At 42.3% G+C, this 20,491-nt stretch overlaps 1 protein-coding gene across 1 annotated transcript; it reads left to right on the plus strand.

The window, feature by feature from the left end:
• The first annotated feature begins 39 nt into the window (after positions 1–39).
• Positions 40–16,959, plus strand: LOC109986494 (potassium/sodium hyperpolarization-activated cyclic nucleotide-gated channel 2-like). The gene is made up of 9 exons (XM_020637165.3): positions 40–2,645; positions 8,018–8,224; positions 8,520–8,733; positions 8,995–9,156; positions 10,557–10,775; positions 11,450–11,596; positions 11,711–11,951; positions 12,139–12,303; positions 12,521–16,959. The coding sequence occupies exons 1-9, from the start codon at positions 1,960–1,962 to the stop codon at positions 14,920–14,922; spliced, it is 4,443 nt and encodes a 1,480-aa protein (XP_020492821.2). The 5' UTR covers positions 40–1,959; the 3' UTR covers positions 14,923–16,959.
• The last annotated feature ends 3,532 nt before the right edge of the window (positions 16,960–20,491 follow it).

Below are 20,491 nucleotides of genomic sequence, written 5' to 3' on the forward strand. Positions count from 1 at the left end.
CATAAACACAAAGATCAAGATATCTTAGCATCATTTTCCTGTGCCAAAAATGTATCTCTAAAAAGTTATCTTTTCATGATCACAAAAACTTAAATTGTTTATTTTACTTAAGAAATCGATATAAGTTCAACCTTTAGACAATTAATAATATTAGGCTATTTAGCAAAAATGGATATGAAAGAAAAATATTCACCTTAAATTTGTATTTAAATACTTTTGTTAATGTACTTACAGTGTCTCTATTAGTTCTTGTTGGAGAAATGATTAGCAGTTAGAACAGGTCAAACGAGTAGCCTTCACTCTTTTATAGACCATATTTCTCGGGGTAACTAATAGCTGTGTATTAACAGAAATATTGTCTACAGGTAAGCTTTTGACATTATAAAGCTTGTTCTCTCTTCGATGTGTAAATAACGTTTCCACATCAAACTCTCCATCACGCGCTCCCTTGTTTTATTGGTGAGAGAGGATGACGCGCGAGCTGTACCTGTGAGGGAAGCGTGCGTCTTGCCGGCCGGGCGTGCAGCCTTGGGGGACGTATGATGGGGATGCCATGGCAACAGGCCGATTAGATTCAAACCTTTGTATGCCCATTTATTTATTTAATATTCCATTTGCATGCGCCGCGCGCCTCTGTGGTCGTACTGGTTCGACCTCTGTGTGATGTGTCAGAGCGAGGAGTGAATTTCTGCTTCATACTGGAGTCTGACCAGTCTGAGCAGCGACCTTAAACGCTCAACAAGTTGTTTTTTTTTTTTAAGGAGGCATGAGGAATCATCAGATTACAAGGTTCTACTTGGAGCAGCTTATTCTTCTGTAGAAAAATTGATCCAAAAATAGAGCCTATTCTTCTCCTCGGTGCGAAAGGGAAGAAAGGACACCGCTGTATCCGGAAACAATGTCATTTAAAGTCTGCAGAAGTGGGATTACATGGCAGCTTCTGGAGCTGATTTTGGGCGTCACTTTAAACATCTGATCAAGTTAATTCCGGCTTCAATTTTACAAAACAGCGCCTATTGTAGAGCTGTCTTCTTTGGCTGTCTGAGCGCTTCAGTCACAGGCAGGCGCTTCTTCCATCATGACTGTTTTTTCCATTCGGAGACTCAAAATGAAAACGTGCCGTGGAGTCTGTAAAAAACATGGGATAGATTTCGCGTAATGTGACTTGTTTCAGGCGTGTTGTATGTCCCTGTCGATCTGTTTTTCTGTGTGCGTGTTTCCAGCGCGTGTCAGAATGAATCAGTGCGCCTCGGAGTGTGAGCGCCCGCGTGTGCCATTATGTGCGTCCCTTATGTCCATTAACTCCCCTTCCCTTCTGACAAAGGATCAAGTGTCCTTGTCATTCATCCGCGGATGAATGCACTCTGCCACTTTACCGCTCAAATAATCTCTTGCATAATGATGTGTGTAGAAAATATCAGAACTGGATGAGCAGCCTGGCCACAGAGGCGACAAAGGCAGGACACTGACGGCGAATGAGCGGTGAGCTTCGTTATCTTCAAAAGACCGGGGATCTGGTGCCAGTATGACCGGCGTCGGAGCGCTGACGGCGGCTGTAAAAAGGAGAGGGAGGGCCTCAGGGGGAGAGAAACGTTTCAAGGACGAGGAAGGAGGACAACATCTGTAGAAGAGAAACATCTGTAAGGAAAAGGGGACTGGTTAAGAAAAGCTGCTGGGTGAATGATTTCATGTCTGGATGGAGCTTTTTCCAAGGGCACTGAGGTAAGCATGGCCACATCGGCGGAGAGAGGGCGGAGGTGCGAGCTGTCAGCTCCAGGAGAATGACTCCAGACAGAGACCACTTTCTTTAAGCTTTCTCAATTTAACATTCAGACTGGCATTAACCCTCTCACGTGTGTAATTTAGACTGGTTGATACAGTAAACACTAGATTTCCTAAGAGGGGAGTCACAGGTTATATTCACCCTATTCTCACCCTCCTCCTACCCCTGGAGCTGGGATGGATGGAGTTACTGGAGGTGCAGGTACCCCCAGTAGTGCTGGGGGGTCTGGGGGTGACAGCCTCCCCAGACGAGGGGACTCAAAGCGGCGCAGTAAAGGTAGCCTGCCCTCCCCAGGCTACAGGCTGTCCCAGGCCTCTCTAGAGGGGGAGAAGGGCTCCTTCGGGGCAGACAGCTCTTCCTTAAGTGGACGTGGCCGCCGCCTCTCCATCATGAGCTCCTCTACCCGGGATGGCCTTCCCTTCCGGACAGCAGGCACCCCGACAACCCCAGTGCCCCTGCCACCTCCACCCAGCTCCTGCTCAACCACAGCCCACCCTCCTCGCTCAGTGGGCTTTGCTGCCTCCCGCGCCGCCCTGACCTCCACCTCCTCCACTGGGACAGGGGTGATGGTGGTGGCTACTGGTCCAGAGACCACTACCAGCACGGCATGCAACACCACAGCAGGGACCCCTGAAATGATGGGTCAGTCTGCACTGGGGGGGTTTGGGATGGGGCTGGATGGGGAAGACTATAGCGCCTCCAACCAGAGCACCTTCATCCAGAGACAGTTTGGAGCCATGCTGCAGCCAGGGGTCAACAAGTTCAGCCTGCGCATGTTCGGATCCCACAAGGCTGTGGCTCTGGAGCAGGAGAGACTGAAATCAGCAGGGGCGTGGATCATACACCCCTACAGTGACTTCAGGTATGGAGTCCCACACAAATACACACACACAGCTTTCTCTGCATTAAGCCTGTCACACTGATGTTGGTTTCAATTACTAGAGCCACTTGTAGTGCATAGAAGACATATAATGTTCTTTTAGCTGCAATATGTATGAAAGGACATCTGAAAGGAAACAGAAACATGCAGCAGAGTAAATACAGTATATATTGCTGGAGACCAAACAAAGGAGTATGTTAAGGTTGTGGGAGGATTGGAGAACACGTCAAAGATGCAATGGGAGAATGAGTCGCTGTAGGAAATATAAGCAGAGGATGTTTGATGAGCTGAAAGGCTGAATGAAAAAAGGGAGTGGATGAAAAGTCCATGGGGGGCATGACAAAGGCAGTGAGAGAGAATGATGTAGTTGTGCCTCCATGCAGCAGTGTCACAGCTCCATTTTTTTAAATGAATTAAGTGATGATGAATCCTTACTGTAGTATTAGTTTCCAGTAGAAATAGTCTCAGCGTCAGGGGTGAGAGTATGCAAATAGAGAGGACAAATTTAGCCACAAGGCGTTTGGCTGATGAGAAAGCAGCGAGAGATGCTTTCCATGTCAATTAGGGAAAATGTTAAGTTTGTTTTAATTTGATCAGAGGATGAACTCAGCACACACACCCCTGCTGGTCACTTCATGCAAGGACATGTCCTTTCAAATGGTAAGCACAACAATCAATCACACTTGTAGGGACAAAGACTATTGACCTTTTTTCATTTTTGGTGTTTCTCAAGTGAATGTCGTCCAATGATGATAAAAACATCAACTTGTTAGGCATTTCAAACAAACAAGTTGCACATATCCTATCAGACTTTAAAATGCACTGGTTGACTTGTAAAGTGTTGGTTGTCATGCTTTTCATTGGTTTATTTAAAGACAAATAAACTCCAAAAATGTGCAGGTGGACAGCAGAGAGAGAGGGACAGCATCCATAAACTCCAGACAGACTGCAGCAACAATGGATGACTTTATCCCCGAGGCTCCTGGCCCACTTATGTACACGATCACACACCCCACAAACACACACACACACATACACACACACACACACACACACACACACACACACACACACACACACACACACACACACACACACACACACACTAACACACGCACACACACCAGAGTGAAACACAGCCGTTTCTTATTGTCTGTCAATTTGATGATCACTCACAAGTGCTGCGTATGAGTCTGCTCACAGGAGATATACGGTGAATGAGGTCATTAAGAAATGGGTGAAGGGGTGTGTGCACAAATAAAATTCCTCAGAATCTCAGCCTTTCAGCCACTTACTGATAGCCAAGATGGCTAAAAATGTTATAAGTCCTAATTAGCTCGTCGCAGAATAACAATTGGATTGTGAATAAATGATGTATGGCATACTTAAATTATGCAGGTTAAGTATGCATAATGCATCATTTAGTCATCTAACTTTTCAATTAAGCACCTGTACTTTGGAGCAGCATCTGAGGTGGAATGTAGTGAGGCCTGACTGTGAGAGAAGGATAGACAAATGACTTCTAAAGCCCCTTTATATGTTTTTGTCCATTTATTGACCTGGAGTGAAACTTCATGTGGGTACACAGACACCACCTGTATATATTCAACCAACTGATTATCTGTCTGTATTAAAAAGTGAATCATATTCAACACATGGCCTTGGCATCCCTGACGTTGCCCATTGTGGAATGCGGTTTTGAATCCTTGAGTTGGACATTTTTGCTTTTCATTATCTTGTTTCTTTAGAGCCAGAAGCAATCATATTTGGAAAAGAGGGTGGGGCTTAAGAATGGCAAAGGTTAATCAAATGCCAAGTTATTAGCTATCCCTATTGTACGCTTGGATCATTAATTGCATCCTTAATTCATGCCTCCTATTAATTTAAAATAAAAGTGGATTTAAAAGCTAATGAGTTACATTTGGCCTATGTCACCTGTGACGACTCCTGTGGATCTCTTACATATGTAATGTTTTCTGACAAAAAAATAAATCTTATTATTAGTTTTATTTTAAAGGTCTAATGTGCAACTCACAACTTTTTTTTAAAGTCTGTTTTGTCAGCTTGTTGTTAATTGCCTTGTATGACACCTACCTCACTGACAGGGTGACAGCTACATTAATAAGCCATGTAGACATAATAATTTGTGTTGACGGTCTACTTTGCTTTTTATGTTGTGTAGAGGCATCAGTAGACCTTTATCAGTGTCGATATAAGTCTCAGTTTCTTTACTGGGTCAGGAACTGCTAGACTGCTCTAAAACACATCCTGCTTTATCTTCAATTTAACTCTTAATGAATGCAATGCTGTATTCAGGAAGACATTAAACTAGCCATTTATGTCACCAGTTTATTAGAAAAATCTTTACTAAAGTATACATTCAAAGAGAAAAGTTCTACGCTGGAGCAACAAGACGCATGCAGAGTGGAAAAGAGAGGTGAAAACAGAAAGAAAAAAGCTGTCACCACTGAGGAGTCGTACAGCTACAGGGCTGGTGGCATAACACATATAGGAACAGAGATTTATTATGTAATGGTCGGATGCTGTTGTGCTTGTTTGTCTGTAGTTTGGCAGGATGATGGGTGGAAGCATGCTGGGAACTGACATCTGGCCAACAGCAAGTACTGTAACCAATCAGAGGCTTCTCAGGAGACACTCGGCCTCAATTAAAGTAGAATTAGTGTTCGGTTTGTCAACAGCTGAGCAGGTAGATGCAGGTCAGTTCTCCGGCAACACCTCTTAATGTTCAAAATGGAATTCTGATGAGACTGTGGAAAACCACTCTGATTGCATTTGCAATTCCTATGTGTGTATGAGTGTGTGCACCTGAACCCCACACATCCAAGGGCTGTGTAAATCCCCAGTTAAGAGATGAGAAAGTGGGCTTCGTCTGGTATTTAGCCCAACATGAAAAACATTTTTGTTTGGATGTTTGTCTCTTGTCTGCTTAGTTGTTTAGCTTGTTTGACGATAAACTGACCTTGAATTAGCATTCAAATCTCAGCAACCACAGAAGAATCTAGTTCACAGAGGTGGACTAAAGTGCATCGACATGTTTAACAATCAATTAAATGCATTACTCTGAAAGAAAAACACTAACAGGGTCATTAACCTAATTTAAAATGTAAATGGATAAAAGTTTGTTATGCAATTCTAATCCATTTCACTTTTTGTCAACTTCAGTGAATATCTCCTCACTGTTGGGGTGCTGGCGGCGTAGTGTAGTCCTCAAGGTGGGCGACCCAGGTTCAAATCAGGCCTGTGTGTCAGTCCCCGCTCTCTCTCTATCCCTAATTACTGACTCTATCCACTGTCCTATCTCTCAGATAGGGGCACAAAAAGTCAAAAAATTGATATTTAAAAAAAAAAATCTCCTGACTGTCGGCTAGCTGAGTCATAGCAACAGGTGGCAATGGTTTCTACTACCTACTCTGCCTCTTTAATATCCTTATATATAAATATTCAACATGCTATATATATATATAATTTACTCACAAAAATACAAACAATTTGTAGCGTGGTATGATTGACAGAATTCAAATGTAGCTTCAAGGTCAGGAACAAATTGCCTGCCTCTCTCTAGACTGAGCTACAGATTCTCTGAGTCTGTGTTGCTGTAAATAATCCCTGTATTTATTGGAAGTGATTATGAAGTGATACATTTGCTAATATAAGTGACAAAGTCAGGCAGAAGAGTGTATGTGTGTGTAGCAGAATGATGACTCATACTTAATCTTCATCAGTCTAACGATAGCGTCACACCATGAGGTTGTGTTACTAAATTAGCGCTCAATAGCAATCGACCACCGAGCTGGAGTGTACTGTCTCACAGAGCCAGAGTGAAGAGAGAAAGAGAGACGATGCAGGGAGGAGCGAGTCATTGATCCGGGTTGAGGTGATGGATAAAGATTGGAAGGATTAAGAGGAAGTGGACAGAAAGATGACAGGAATCGTCTCCAGATGATTGGATCGCCTCCTCTGTCAGACTTTAATCACTCACAATATCTCAATGTCTGTGGCTTTGTCATCCAGTAATGCCCACCAGCATGAAATATTCCCAAGGTTAACTATCATTTGCTTCCCCATTGTCTGTCTCTCTTTCAATTCAATTCTGCTCTAATTTTTAGATTTTAAAGATAAAGGATGCTCTCTAAATTGCCCGAGCATTTGCAAAGGATAAAACTGATGTACCAGTCCTGCACTTGGACAAGGCTACAAAGACGATTTGGCACCATTAAGCATCATGGATGATTCCAAAGTTATTATACTCTAGTTAAGTCTAGCCCAAAAAAAAGAAAAGGTACCATATATAGCAAAAACATTAATATATGACTTTTTTTCAAGAAAAGGAAATGTTTAAAGGATAAGCTGAAAGAATGATGGGGCTGGTCACAGGAGAAGTGTTAAAAATGTTCGCAACATTTACATTTAAAATTCTCCTTTAAAGGTCACTTCATTCATTTCCAAAAAAGCAATTTAGTCTTCAAGAAAAATACCAACCCAGCTGGTATGATATGCAGCATTTTATCCTCCAATGGTCTCCACATCTTTCTCAAATCTTCCAAAAAATAACCCTGATTAAGTCATCAAGGTTATCTCAGAATGGACGTGATATTTCAAATGGGGACCCAACTTATTTGGATCTTGAATCACACTAGACCCTATAACTAGATATCTCTGCCTCTCCTTTTTTTTTAGTCTATGCATCACAACTTTATGGAGCATGATGCTGACTGTATGAACTAAATCACCTTTCAATGTAAGAGGGGAACAAGCAGAAACTTTATAGATAGATATGTAATAATTGATTAAATCATACAACACTAATCGTTTTGTTTTCGTATACATTTTTAAAGTTGCTTCAAGGCCACCCATGATTTATTCAATATTTTCCAACAGAGACGTTGCTGTATCCTGCAGACTTGACAAGTTAGGTCATTTCCAAAATGTCTTCAAACCTGCATTTGTTCTAATAGACTCCACTGGTTTTATAAAGAAATCCAATTGTAAAGATTAGAAAGTCATTAGAAAAGGCCGGCCTCTCATTTGATTTACCACATCACATATATTTTATTGTAACTTTTTGATTTCAGTTTCTATACTTTTCAAGAACAAACCAATTTTATTTCTGTGTTCTATGGACCTTCATTTGATTAAGCAGGGTATGCTTTAAGTTACCTTCCTTATGATGGAAGTATTTGAAGTCCGATGACAGTGGCCTCTCAGTCAGGACAGGGGAACAGAATGTGTTGGCCCCCATGCTCTGATCCCTTCTGGCTCCTTAAAAAAAAGAGGAAAAATGTTCAAATCAAGGATTTAATCTGAGTTGAACATCACTGTTTCTGTCTGTCTAGATTCTACTGGGACCTGGTGATGTTAATGTTGATGATGGGGAACTTGATCATCCTTCCAGTGGGCATCACTTTCTTTAGAGACGAGAACACACCCTCGTGGATAATATTCAACGTGGTCTCTGACACTCTCTTCATGGTAGACCTGGTTTTAAACTTCAGGACCGGCATCATAAAGGAGGACAACACTGAGATATTACTGGACCCAAGGTGAGCAGAGACATTTCGGCATGTATCTGTCTTACATGTCAAGGGTGAGGGCATTGGTTATGTGTCGTGTGTATACTGTACAATAGCAATACAGCTACTGTGAAGACAAGAATTTCAATTTGCGCCTCTGGCCTTCTGCTGGATTTTTTCAGACAATCTATGAGTGTCATGTTAAAAGGTGACATCCAGCTGCCAGCAGAGTTGCAGTCCATGTTCCAGTTTTGTTCCTGTTCAATACTGATTCCTTTATGGGAGCCAAATGTAGATCACAGCACCTATGTTTCCTCTCACTCAGGGCGATTCGTCAGAGGTACCTGAAGAGCTGGTTTCTTGTGGACTTTGTGTCATCCATCCCAGTGGACTACATCTTTCTCATGGTGGACAGTCTGGACTCTGAGGTCTACAGGACAGCCAGGGCGCTGCGCATCGTTCGCTTTACCAAAATCCTTAGCTTGCTTCGACTGCTTCGCTTGTCCAGACTCATTCGATACATCCACCAATGGGAGGAGGTGAGAAACAGGAAATAGAAAATAAGAGCTCATAAAGGAAATAGAGATTTTTATGTGAACACAAGCAAGCTGATTTAATATTGGATTTATCACTCAAAACAAGCCTTTTCACAAGCCAAGTGAATTGTGCATTGAATAATACGCCTTGATTTAAAATATTAAAACCCAGTTTTAAGGTTGAACTTAATCACTCTATCCATTATATGCCCATTTCTTGTATCCTGTTTTTTTTTCCGGCTCATTCCTTTTGCTCTTCCTCAGATCTTTCACATGACCTATGACCTTGCCAGTGCCATGGTGAGGATTGTTAACCTCATTGGTATGATGCTGCTGCTGTGCCACTGGGATGGCTGTTTACAATTCCTGGTCCCCATGCTGCAGGACTTCCCCCCCGACTGCTGGGTCTCCAAGAACCTGATGGTGGTGAGCTCTCAAACCAGTAATCTGCATGATAAAAGGATAAAGTCATGCAGGTTTTTTTTTTTGCCAAAAATGTTAAACATCAATTGTTAAAAACACAAAAAAAAATGTAGCCCTTCTTTCCATCATGTTGATGTGAGCAGGATATGTTAGATTGCCTTGAGGGAATGCTTAGGGAATTTTTTTAAGGTTGAATGCGAATATAGCTTCTCAGCCAATTCAGCCTTACTGAAAAGAGGATTTGACTGAAAAATCTCTCACAAAAGATTATACCAACTGTGGAAATCTCCTTGCTCCAATCAAGAACCTGATCAGTCTGCAGTTATAAGATGTGTCTGCTAACAGTTGCATTTCACTGCTTAATGCTTGTGGAGCATGTCTCCTGTTATGAAGTTATAGTAAATTATTCTGTTTCTGTTTCTAGGCCTATGTATTCTTTATTATTTTCATACACTAAAATGTACCCCTGTTCTGTTGGAAACACAGGGCTTAATCTTAACTGCAGATGACATTTTCTTGTGTGCAGGGAAGAAAAAAGGTGACATTCGGTTTTAGCTGAACGTGATGCAGAAAGTGCTATCTCAGTTTCTTTGAAGAAGGTGCAAAACATTTATTTCTCATCAGTGTGAAGCAGTGATTCAGACAGGCTCTGTGTTTGGTTATCTGTGTGTGTTCAGACTGAGGACGTTTATTAGATTCCACATTGTTCGCTGCTTCTCTGTGTTAATTGGCATGTCCAGTTGGAATTCGATTGACAATCATCATCATTATCATCTTCACAAAAAATTAAAAGATTTTTCAATTAAAAAAACCTCAACAGAGATCATGTAGAGGTGTGAACACACTCAAACAGATGAAGGCTTGGGGACCTGCTGGAGATTTTCTTCACGTGTGTGCAGGCACAAAGACATGGACACAGATGAATGCACACAGATACACAGTTGTATGAATAGCTGAGTCATGTCTCTCAGCAGTTGCCCGGGTGACTGTTGCTAAGCAGGTTGATGCTGGGATCTTCCCTAGAGTAAGTTCCCTCATCTGTTGGACCATTAACATCTTAGTGTAATTGGACTCACTCACACAGCACCTTAAACAGGAACACGCGCGCACACAGGCTGGTCTTTTACTTATTCAATTATCCACTTGAACTTCCTTTACTGCCTGTGTTATGTTAAACTTCCTGTTCTGATTTGCTGCCGGGTTTTGACGGATAAATTGCTCTATTGTTACATGTTATAATCTCAGCTGTGTTCTGAAGTGGTGAGGCTGAGAACCTCTGGGGGGAAACAGTCTATTTAACCTGACTAAAATAAGAACAGTTCAATATTGCCGCACCTTTTAATTAACACTTGAAACTTGTTTTAATCCTTGTGTCACGATCTCTGTCTGCCTCCCACGCACAGAATGACACATGGGGTGTGCAGTACTCCTATGCTTTGTTCAAAGCTATGAGCCACATGTTGTGTATCGGATATGGTGCCCAGGCTCCAGAAGGCATGACTGACGTGTGGCTGACCATGCTCAGTATGATCGTAGGTGCCACCTGCTATGCCATGTTCATCGGCCACGCCACCGCTCTCATTCAGTCATTAGACTCCTCCCGGCGACAGTATCAGGAGAAGGTAAAACATGACATTCATCCATCTGTACTGAGTCTGTCTCTCCTTGTATATTTCTAGGAATCAAACCGGCTCCTATTGATTTAATCCAGCAAGCATGAAATCTTTTGTGCTTGCTGTTCTGGAATGGTTGAATTTTCTACTCTTACTCAATATAGCGATCATTTCTCATCAAAACTATTGCTGAACATTTTCTCTAATAGACAAATCTAGAGCTATCAACATAGGATAGGAATCAATCATGAGTAATGGAATAGAGAAATCTCTTTTACTTTGACATGCTTTTTTATTTTCTACACAGAATGTATTCTGGTTAGTCCTCTGCAAGCAAACACAAAATGCACATTATTTATTTATTTATTTTTTAATTTTTATTTAAAGAGTTTTCCATGTCATGTACACAATAATGTAAAATACTGATAAAAAAAAGCCTCTTGTGTGATTTCATTTTCACTATTAAGACTTGATAATATGGAGCCCTGAATATGTGAGTTAAGGATTAATTGAAGATGCAGTTGTATAAACATAGTCCATGGGTCATATGGAGAAGTTGCATTGTTTAAAGCAGAAGACTGCTGGAAGGATTGGGAACCAGTGGACTTGATTTTTTTCACCATCTGATAGCGACTGTTTGCAGATTGCTGAACTGTGCATGTGTGTGTGTTGTATTATCGCAGTACAAGCAGGTGGAGCAGTACATGTCATTCCATAAACTTCCTGCTGATGTTCGTCAGAAGATCCATGAGTACTATGAGCACCGCTTCCAGGGGAAAATGTTTGATGAGGAGAACATCCTGGGAGAACTCAGTGAGCCTCTCAAAGAGGTAATACATTCACTAATAACACCCACAAAAGTACACACACAAACTGCAATTATCTGTCCAGTGAATCTCTCTTTTAAATCTTCTATTCTCTTTTTATCTGTTTTCATTGTCTAGGAGATAGTCAGCTTTAACTGCCGCAGCTTGGTGGCTAACATGCCACTGTTTGCGAACGCTGACCCCAACTTTGTGACTGCCGTGCTGACCAAACTACGCTTTGAAGTGTTCCAGCCTTCAGATTTTATCATCCGTGAGGGCACAGTTGGAAGGAAAATGTACTTCATCCAACATGGACGAGTCGGTGTGCTTACCCGTGGCAACAAGGAAACCAAATTGAGTGATGGTTCATACTTTGGAGGTGAAAACATGCAGCATTGTATTGATGTATTAGTTATTTAAGAAAGAGTATCATAAGAAGACAAGGGGAGATGTTTGTGCATATGTACAGTGTGGGGTCAATTACAGTATATCACAGCCTTTCTTATACCGCCTATTCTGTTGTTCCTCTTTTCTTCTTCTTCTATTGTCTTTCCTCTCATATTCAGAGATCTGTTTGCTGACTCATGGGAGGAGAACAGCCAGTGTTCGTGCAGATACATATTGTCGTCTGTACTCTCTCAGTGTGGACAGTTTTAATGAGGTGTTAGAGGAACACCCTATGATGCGACGTGCTTTTGAAACTGTCGCTGTTGACCGCTTGGACCGTATCGGTAAGTGTGTCATGAACGCAAAATGTTCTCAACATCTTGTCAATGCAGTGTCTTGCTGTTTTCTATTTAGTGTTCAATTCTACAATGTACTTTGCAAAAAGTATCTGATACTTGAAGCCCCAGGAGCTTCTTTTAAAGGACTCCTCCAGCATATGTTGTCTGTCTTTACTTCCAGTCCTTAGGTAATTTTTTGTTGTCTTATCTTATTTTTCTTCAGGGAGAAAGAATTCTATGCTCCTGCGAAAGTCCTCCCAGGCTGGTTCTTTGGGGGGCAGCATAGGTCGCGGTGGAGGCCGGGGTGGAGGGGGTCCAGGAGCTGGAGGAGGCCTTGCAGCAGGCAGTCTTGGCTCATGTGACAGCATGCTGGTGCAACAGATAGTCAAACACGACAGCATGCCCGCCATGCAGGATGCTATTGCAGCTGCCACTGCTGCAGGAAGAGGTGGAGTCATGGGAGGAAGTGGCACTGTGTCTCCTCGACCCCGCCCTGTCATTTGGGCACCACTGGTTCATGCCCCTCTGCAGACAGCTGCTGCCACAAGTAATGTAGCCATCACACTCATGCACCAGCAGCAACAACAGCAGCTCCAGCAGTTGCAGCATCAGCATGCACTTGGAGGTGCTTTCTTCCTGCCCTCTCCTCTTATCTCTCCCTCTCCCTCCTCCACTTTCCCCCTCGCATCTCCTCGTGCCCCTGTGTTACAGCCGCTCCGCCCCTCTGTGAGCTCTTTAATCGGGATGATGGCAATTGGTGGGATGGGTGGTTTGTCCCCAAGAGGATTTCCTCTCTCTCCCTCGACCATGGGGCCTTCTGGTGGGGTCACATCACCCCCTATCGCTAAGACTCCACCCTCACCCATGCCAGCCCCCGCGGTCCCAACTTCTGTCCAACAGGGTAGGACTCTTCATTACAGCCTCCGCCCCCTGGCTGATAATCCAACAGGGATTGCTGGATCACTGGGAGCCCCTTCAGGTGGAGGGCCACCAACTCCATCCATCCACAAGGTACATACCACAAACCCCCTTGCTGCATCTGGTGTCCCTATAGAAGGTAGCACCTCTGTGACAGGCCAGCAGGGAGCAAAAGAAGCTCTGTTACGTCATGGAGGAAACAGCTCTCAGGGTCTGCCAGCACTGGGCAGGCTCACCCAGGAAGCCAGACTGCTGTCTGCTTCACAGCCCACTCTGCCTCACCGCTCCTGGGCTGGATTGCAGCCTCACCCGCCCCTTCACAGGAAGGCCTCTGGTGGGAATTTGCTTGCAGCTCCCTTTCTGGCAGGGCAGTTAGCCAGGGGAAGCAGTGCGGGAATGCTGACATCTAACAACCCGGTTCAGCTAGTTGCAAATATAACATTTAATGCACAAGCACATGCCACAGTGCCAGTCCCGCTCACTTTAGCAAAGGTTATCTCTGCAAACACCAGCACTTACACACAATCTGCCTCTCATACTGAACCTTTACCCATACCTATAGCTGCACATCTGCCTCCCGCTGCCTTGTTGCCATCCTCCTCCATTCCAAAGCCGGTTCAGCTCTCTTCTGCCACTGTTTCTCCTGCACCCACCCCCTTGTCTCCTATTCTTTCCCAAACCCCTCGCCCTAAACCAATCTCAATGACTCCCTCTGGCTCCTCCTCCCCTCCTATCTGCTCCACACCTTCTTCAGCAGGAACAAACACACTGTTGCTGTCATCAACTCCGCGTCCCAAACCCATCCCAGCACCCTCCCCCCGCTCATCCTCCCCCTCTCCCTCCTCCACACCACCTCCATCTTCTGTTTCTAGCCCTGTTCCTTTGCCTCAAACTTATGGGTCCAAGTCGTCTCTTACCTCTTCTTCTCCACCCTCACCCTTGACCAGCTCTTCTCCACCACATCCCCAGAGCCCTCGGGCCAAAGCATCAAACACACCTCCATCTGCTTCTCCATTGTCTGGCTCGAGTCCTAACCACACTCCAATACCTTCTCCAATATCAACTCCCAATCTCCGCAGTCGCTCTTCTACCCCGTCCCAAACTCCTACCCTAACAGCTACCCCTGTAACTCCCACAAAGACACCCACCCCTACACTTTTCTCCTCTCCGACCCCTGTTACACCGGTCCTCCCCCTAAGTAAGTCCCAGTGTCCAACTTCTCTCCAACCCTCTGTCTCCAGAGGCCCGACTTTGAGCCAGGTCCCAAAACAGGCCTCACCTCTGACCCCAAACCAAAGTGCGTCTCCTTCCCCAACACCAGTTAGCACCAGTCCTTCAACTAAAATAACTTTTTCAGTTCATCCTGTAAAGCAAACCCCTGCTTTCGTTACTGTAAGCCCTTCTTCGGGCTCAAGTCATTCAAACAAACCATCCACAAAGACAACGTCGTCCTCATTAACTTTAAGCCCAAACCCAAGCTCATTTAACCCCTCCTCTCTTAGTAACACCCTTTCTGCCATCCCTACCTCTCCTGGTATTCAATCCGCCTCCGCCCAATCCCCAAAACAATTACTTACCACAGCTGCCCCTGCTCACTCATTAAAACTGAAATCAACTTCAACACCTGCCAGTACTTCTCAGGCATCCACCCCTACACCCAACAAGTCAGCACATGCAGCCGCCCCTGCCAACAACACCTCCTCCTAAGGTGGTAAAAAAAGACCCTCAGATACCAGAGGAACTAAGAGACTTCTCCACTTCTCGCCAACATGTAAGACAGAAGCAGTCTCAAAGGATGTTGATGAGCCATGCATATACAGTTTTACCAGAGTTGGCATCAGACATCAAATGATCTCATGTGGACAGGTACATCTTGTTCGCATTCACTTTAGGATGTGATTGTCTTAGAACATCAGGTGTTCATGTGACTCTCCACCAAGCCATCGATTAAGAAAAAGACTAAAGCGTCTGGTGACAGAAGAGTCCAAAATACATCCAAATGTATACATACATAGAGTATCTTTGTGAGTGATTGTTGGAGCAAGCAGGGGAGCTGAGGTGGAAACAATATACGCAGAAAATGGGATAGAAGCAACAGTTGAGTCAGAAAATATTCAAGTTCAAAGCCTCCATTTTCTGGACAAAAAGCAATATGTGAAAACAACTGAGGCTTTTCAAATGTGACAAAAAAAAAAGATCCTGACGATAATAAAAAATGTGAGACAACAGCATTTATTCCATATTTCTCAAAGATCATGCTCAGGGTGAAAACCTCAAATGATGTTAAAATACTGTACTACTGTGTTCCAATTTGTAAGCTGAAAAAAAAAAAATCAAAATCTGAAAAGATAACAGGCCACAGCCGAAAACAATACTAAAAATGTGTTAGCTATGGCTCATGTGTATTGAAGTGTGACTTCTGAATTTGTCCCCTAAGCTGACTGACAACCACTGCTGCGTATCTGGTAAGAATAAGGATGAGATTTTGTCCTTCACTCGGGGTAATTACATAAACTCCAAACAAAGTTGCAGTCCTCTTCTCTGGCAATTGGCTAAATGCTAACATTAGCTGTTTACTTACCATAACCAATGACTTATCAAATGTGTTTTTAACATGAAATAAGGCCTGATTATACTTTTCTTTTTGTTGTAAATAATCTTTTTAATTGCTGGCTTACAAATCATAATTAGTTTAATGATGATTTGCCGGATCCCCAATGTTAAACTGACTTCAACCAGGGTCACAGCAGACTATAATAACATTTTTAACAACAATTGAGTTTCTCATCCTTAGGACGCCATCAGAGAAAAATGGCTGCCATTTGAATATGATGAATACAAGAGAGAATGGTTTCCAGCTCCAACTCCCTCTTGCCTCCCATTCTGCACCAAAGTGTAATATTTTCTCATCCGAATAATGGTAATATAAGTATATAGAGTTTCAAAATCATTAAGAACTCAATATTCATATGAATTTGAAAAATTAGGACCAGTCCACTGGTAGTTTTGTTGTCTAAGGTGTGTGGTGTTTAGTTTTTGAACAAAGACAAAACTTTTAAACTTTTAAACCTATGTGTTCACTCTCACTCTGTAATTTTTTTTTTTTTTTTTGTGCAACAAACAATATTGCTCTTCAGTCCACTGTGGCTTTCTTGATTTTGTCCCTTCTGTCTACCCGTCCTGTAAATATGTGTCTCTTTGTGGGTCCGTTGTATGCTTTCTCACCCTCAGCCTCTCAGTCTTTCATCTCTTGTCTGTCTCACAGCCTTTCATCTGATTTCACAGCCCTGGTGGCTAACTGTTTCTTTGACGTTCACACACTCTCTCCCTTTCTCTCGGTTTCCGCGACGCTTTGCTCTGTGCTACCATCAGCCTCATGTTCATTTTGCCGCTCCTTCTGTTGCTCTCCAACACTATTTCAATGCCATTTCCAGTGATGTTTGATGTTTTGTGTGGGTAGCAACAAGGCACTTTTGTCTTAACCCTTGATACCATGTTGCCTAGATGATACATTTAAGGACCAAATGTTTTATTTTGTATTTATCACAGCTATAGCTTTTGAACAGAAAAAACCCCAGCTAATAATGGTAACACAGTGATGATGTTGAGTGTGGTGTTGTTGAAGGTGCTGACTATGATTATGATGATGACAACCATGATGATGATGATGAGGATGATGATGATGAGGAGGATGATGATGGTGGTGTATATCTGGAAGTAAGAATAAAGACGGTTTAGATATCATCTTGTGGAGTTTGTTGAGGCATGATCTCATTACATGCACAACATATTTAAACACATTAACAGTAACCTTATGTGAAAACAGACAACATAGATAATGTTAGCTTAAATTTAAATGTTGATGAGTTGGACATTTTGATTGTTTTCTGAGCAGATCCGCACAAATCACTTCTAAATGTGTGAAGTTCCGAACAGACCATTAAACCACAACGCTGTTAATAAAAGAGTCATAGGAAGTCCAGGAAAAAAAACCCATCTGAAATAAAGTGAGTTATAACGACATGAACAAGGACTAACATGAGGCAATTTTTTTTATTCCCAACGTTTTTTTTACATACTATTATTTATTGACTTCTGCTATTATTTTTACTTTACTTTGCTTCTCTTTAAACGTAAAGCTGTCAATTAACTGCTGTTTCACACACATCATTTCCTTGTTCTGACTCAAAAGCTTCTGTCAAAATAAAGAATTATAGATGAAACGATTTTACAGACCCCCTTTAGATATTTCTGACCCAAAAAAAACTACAAACAATCAATCAATCAATCAATTTTTATTTGTATAGCATCAACTCATGACAAGTGTTATCTCGAGACATTTAAAGCAGGTAAAAAGACCTTACTCATTGCCTTTTAACATTACAAAAGAGCAGATAAAAAGACCTTACTCATTGTTATGTTACTAAAAGCAGGTCAAAGACCTTACTTATTGCTATATTACAAAGACCCGGCCTATCCATCATGAGCACTTTAGCAAAGCAGCAAAAGTTACAGTGGTAAGAAAATACTGCCTTATTAAAAGGCAGAACTCTTCAGCCGGATCCCCGGACAAACACAACTTTTTCACATTTAATTGAATCAGTTATACTCACTTACCTTTCTTATCATGTAGTAGCCTAGTATTTAAAGAAAATGATAGAAGTGAGTCCAAAATACCCAACACGTTTAAGTGACAATTGCATACCCTGCGGGTTGTAAAAACCTGAATATCTTATGAAAAACAAAATTCAGATCAAACTCCTTGTCTCTGGTGATAACTTTCTGTAACGCACACATTTTACCGTGGCATCTTCTGTCATTACCCTTTTAAAGAAAATGCACCAGAAAATGTACAAAGCCTAAAGATATTACCTTTTGAATAAATAATGACAAGGCCATTTGCATGTTTAAGTGTAAAAATCGATATAGGCCCATATGGTTAGGTAGGCTATAGAGGTACAAATGCTCAAAAGTATAGGCTATCAAGTTTCTACTTGCAACCACAACTTGGAAAAAACATTTTGTGGCAAATTTGACCAATCTCATCCTTTTATTTACATAGCCTATAGGCCTACATTTTTACTCCAGACAGATTATCAAGTGGTTCTATTTGGAGAGGACATCTTTTACTCAAATATGAACTCTGAGGATTTGGGACTCAACAGGTTTGGTGACTCGGCTTTTACCCTGTATGCAGTGAACTAAACCGGTGTTTAGTTTGCTGTGTTTCATCCGCCACAGTCTTAGTTTTTCTTCTGGATCCCTTCTCTAATCCTGTAGCCTACCTATCACCTCACATCCAAGGTTAAGCTTGTGAATTTAAAGTTAAAATCTCTCTAGGACTTGGCTTAAACTGAAATTAAATCTGTTTTCATGAGAAAAGATTATAGGCTATCCTGCCCCCCCTGGAGGAGGATTTGCCAGTAAGAGTCAGTAAGCATTGCTGCTGTAAATATTTGATGATCTGATGCACTTTGGGAATCACCCTGACCTTTTTAATTGGGAACTGATAAGTGCATGTCATCTTTGACATAAGAGCACATGAGGGTTTTCATCGTATACTTTATGTTTCTAAATTTAAACAGTGAAGAAATAGCGTAGTTTTGTTGAGGAGGCCTCAGTTTATTAGACACTTGGGATTAAAGCCTGCTTTCTTTGCAGTGACCACTAGATGGCGATGACACTTTAAAAATCCAATCAACACAGCGTGAAGAAGAGAGGCGTCTTCACAATAGTTGCTTTTATATTTCTCAAGTAAGCCTATGTGTTTCTGCAGTAACATGAGAGAAAAGAAAATCAACTAAAACGGTGGGAAAATTGAACGTGAAGAGGTGAGGCCATTGTAAAGCAGGAAGACATTGGACCACATGGGTCCAAGAGGTTAATGATGACAGACGAGCCTGGATTACAATCCATGAATAGAGGTGGGAGGATAAATAGGTCTGTAATTGCTGCCTATCATTCTGCCTCTTAAAATAGAGTTAGAGAGAAGTCTTAGGCTGTACTGTACTTTATACTAACTGGTTTGCAGGCAGGTAGAAGGTAGCCTAAAAGAAGCCTTTATTACTTTAAATTGAATACATGCACAAACAGAAGGTTGTTGTTCCTGCATGTCCAGTCACTGGATTGATTGAAGATTAATCCAGGCACAAAATGATGGGCCTTTTTAACTATATAGTGGTTTCCAAAGTCCCGGCCCGGGTTCAAGTCTGGTCTGCGGCTCCTTTCCTGCATGTCATTTCCCACTCTCTCCCAATCTCCTACTTTATCGACTGTCCTAGAAAAAAAGGCAAAAAGCCCAAAATAAATAAAATAAACAAAGATTAGAAAAAAGGGCGTTATCATAATAATATAATTAATCCTTTATTAATCCCACGAGGGGAAATTCAATTGTACACTCTGTCTAATGAACATGAACACACACATAGGCCGAGACACACACACATGCACAAACAGGATCCTATGGACATGCGTTAATGGAGAGGTCTCAGAGTGAGGGAGCTGCCCACAGTGAGTTAGTTGCCTTGCGCAAGGGCACCTCGGCAGGGCTCAGGAAGTGGACTGGCACCTCTCCAGCTACCAGACCAACTTCCGGACTTGGTCCGTGCCTGGACTTGAATCGGCGGCCCTCCGATTCCCAACCTAAGTCCCTACAGACTGAGCTACTGCCGCCCCCTACTACATAGTAACTAAATATGACATATACAACTATGTAGTGGAATTGGATTAAAACAAGCTTAAAATAGGACTAGGCTACTTATTACAGTATTTTTGCATACATTTTTAGAGACTTTCCACCATTGGTCACACTTTGTGCTACCGGTTCCACATTATATTCCCTTCAATAGTTTCATCAAGTGTAGAGGGGTAAACGTGTATCCTGAATTTAACAATCAAAGTAAAAAATAAATAAATAAAATAAATAGAAAAGATTACATCAAACATAACTACGAAAGAAGTCTCGACTCCACTGTGGTTGAACAAAATGTAAGATTTGGTAACGCAACATGTGAGCCTATAAAGTTTTACGTCTTTGGTAGCTAAACCGCAGAATAAGCACAGATTTCAGGGTAGGGGAGGCGGTAAAAGGTGGGCTGTCAGAGCTCACCGCAAAATTATATATAGACTTCCTGTACCCTCACTTCAGAACCCACCATCACACACATACACACACACACACACACGCACAGTGAGAGACAGTCTCCTCCTGCAGCAGCAGCAGTCTAGGATGAGATTCAAACTTTGAAACGAGGTGATTCCCATACCAAAACCACTT

Source organism: Labrus bergylta, chromosome 8, assembly GCF_963930695.1.
Source record: "Labrus bergylta chromosome 8, fLabBer1.1, whole genome shotgun sequence".
Taxonomy (NCBI): Eukaryota; Metazoa; Chordata; class Actinopteri; order Labriformes; family Labridae; genus Labrus; species Labrus bergylta.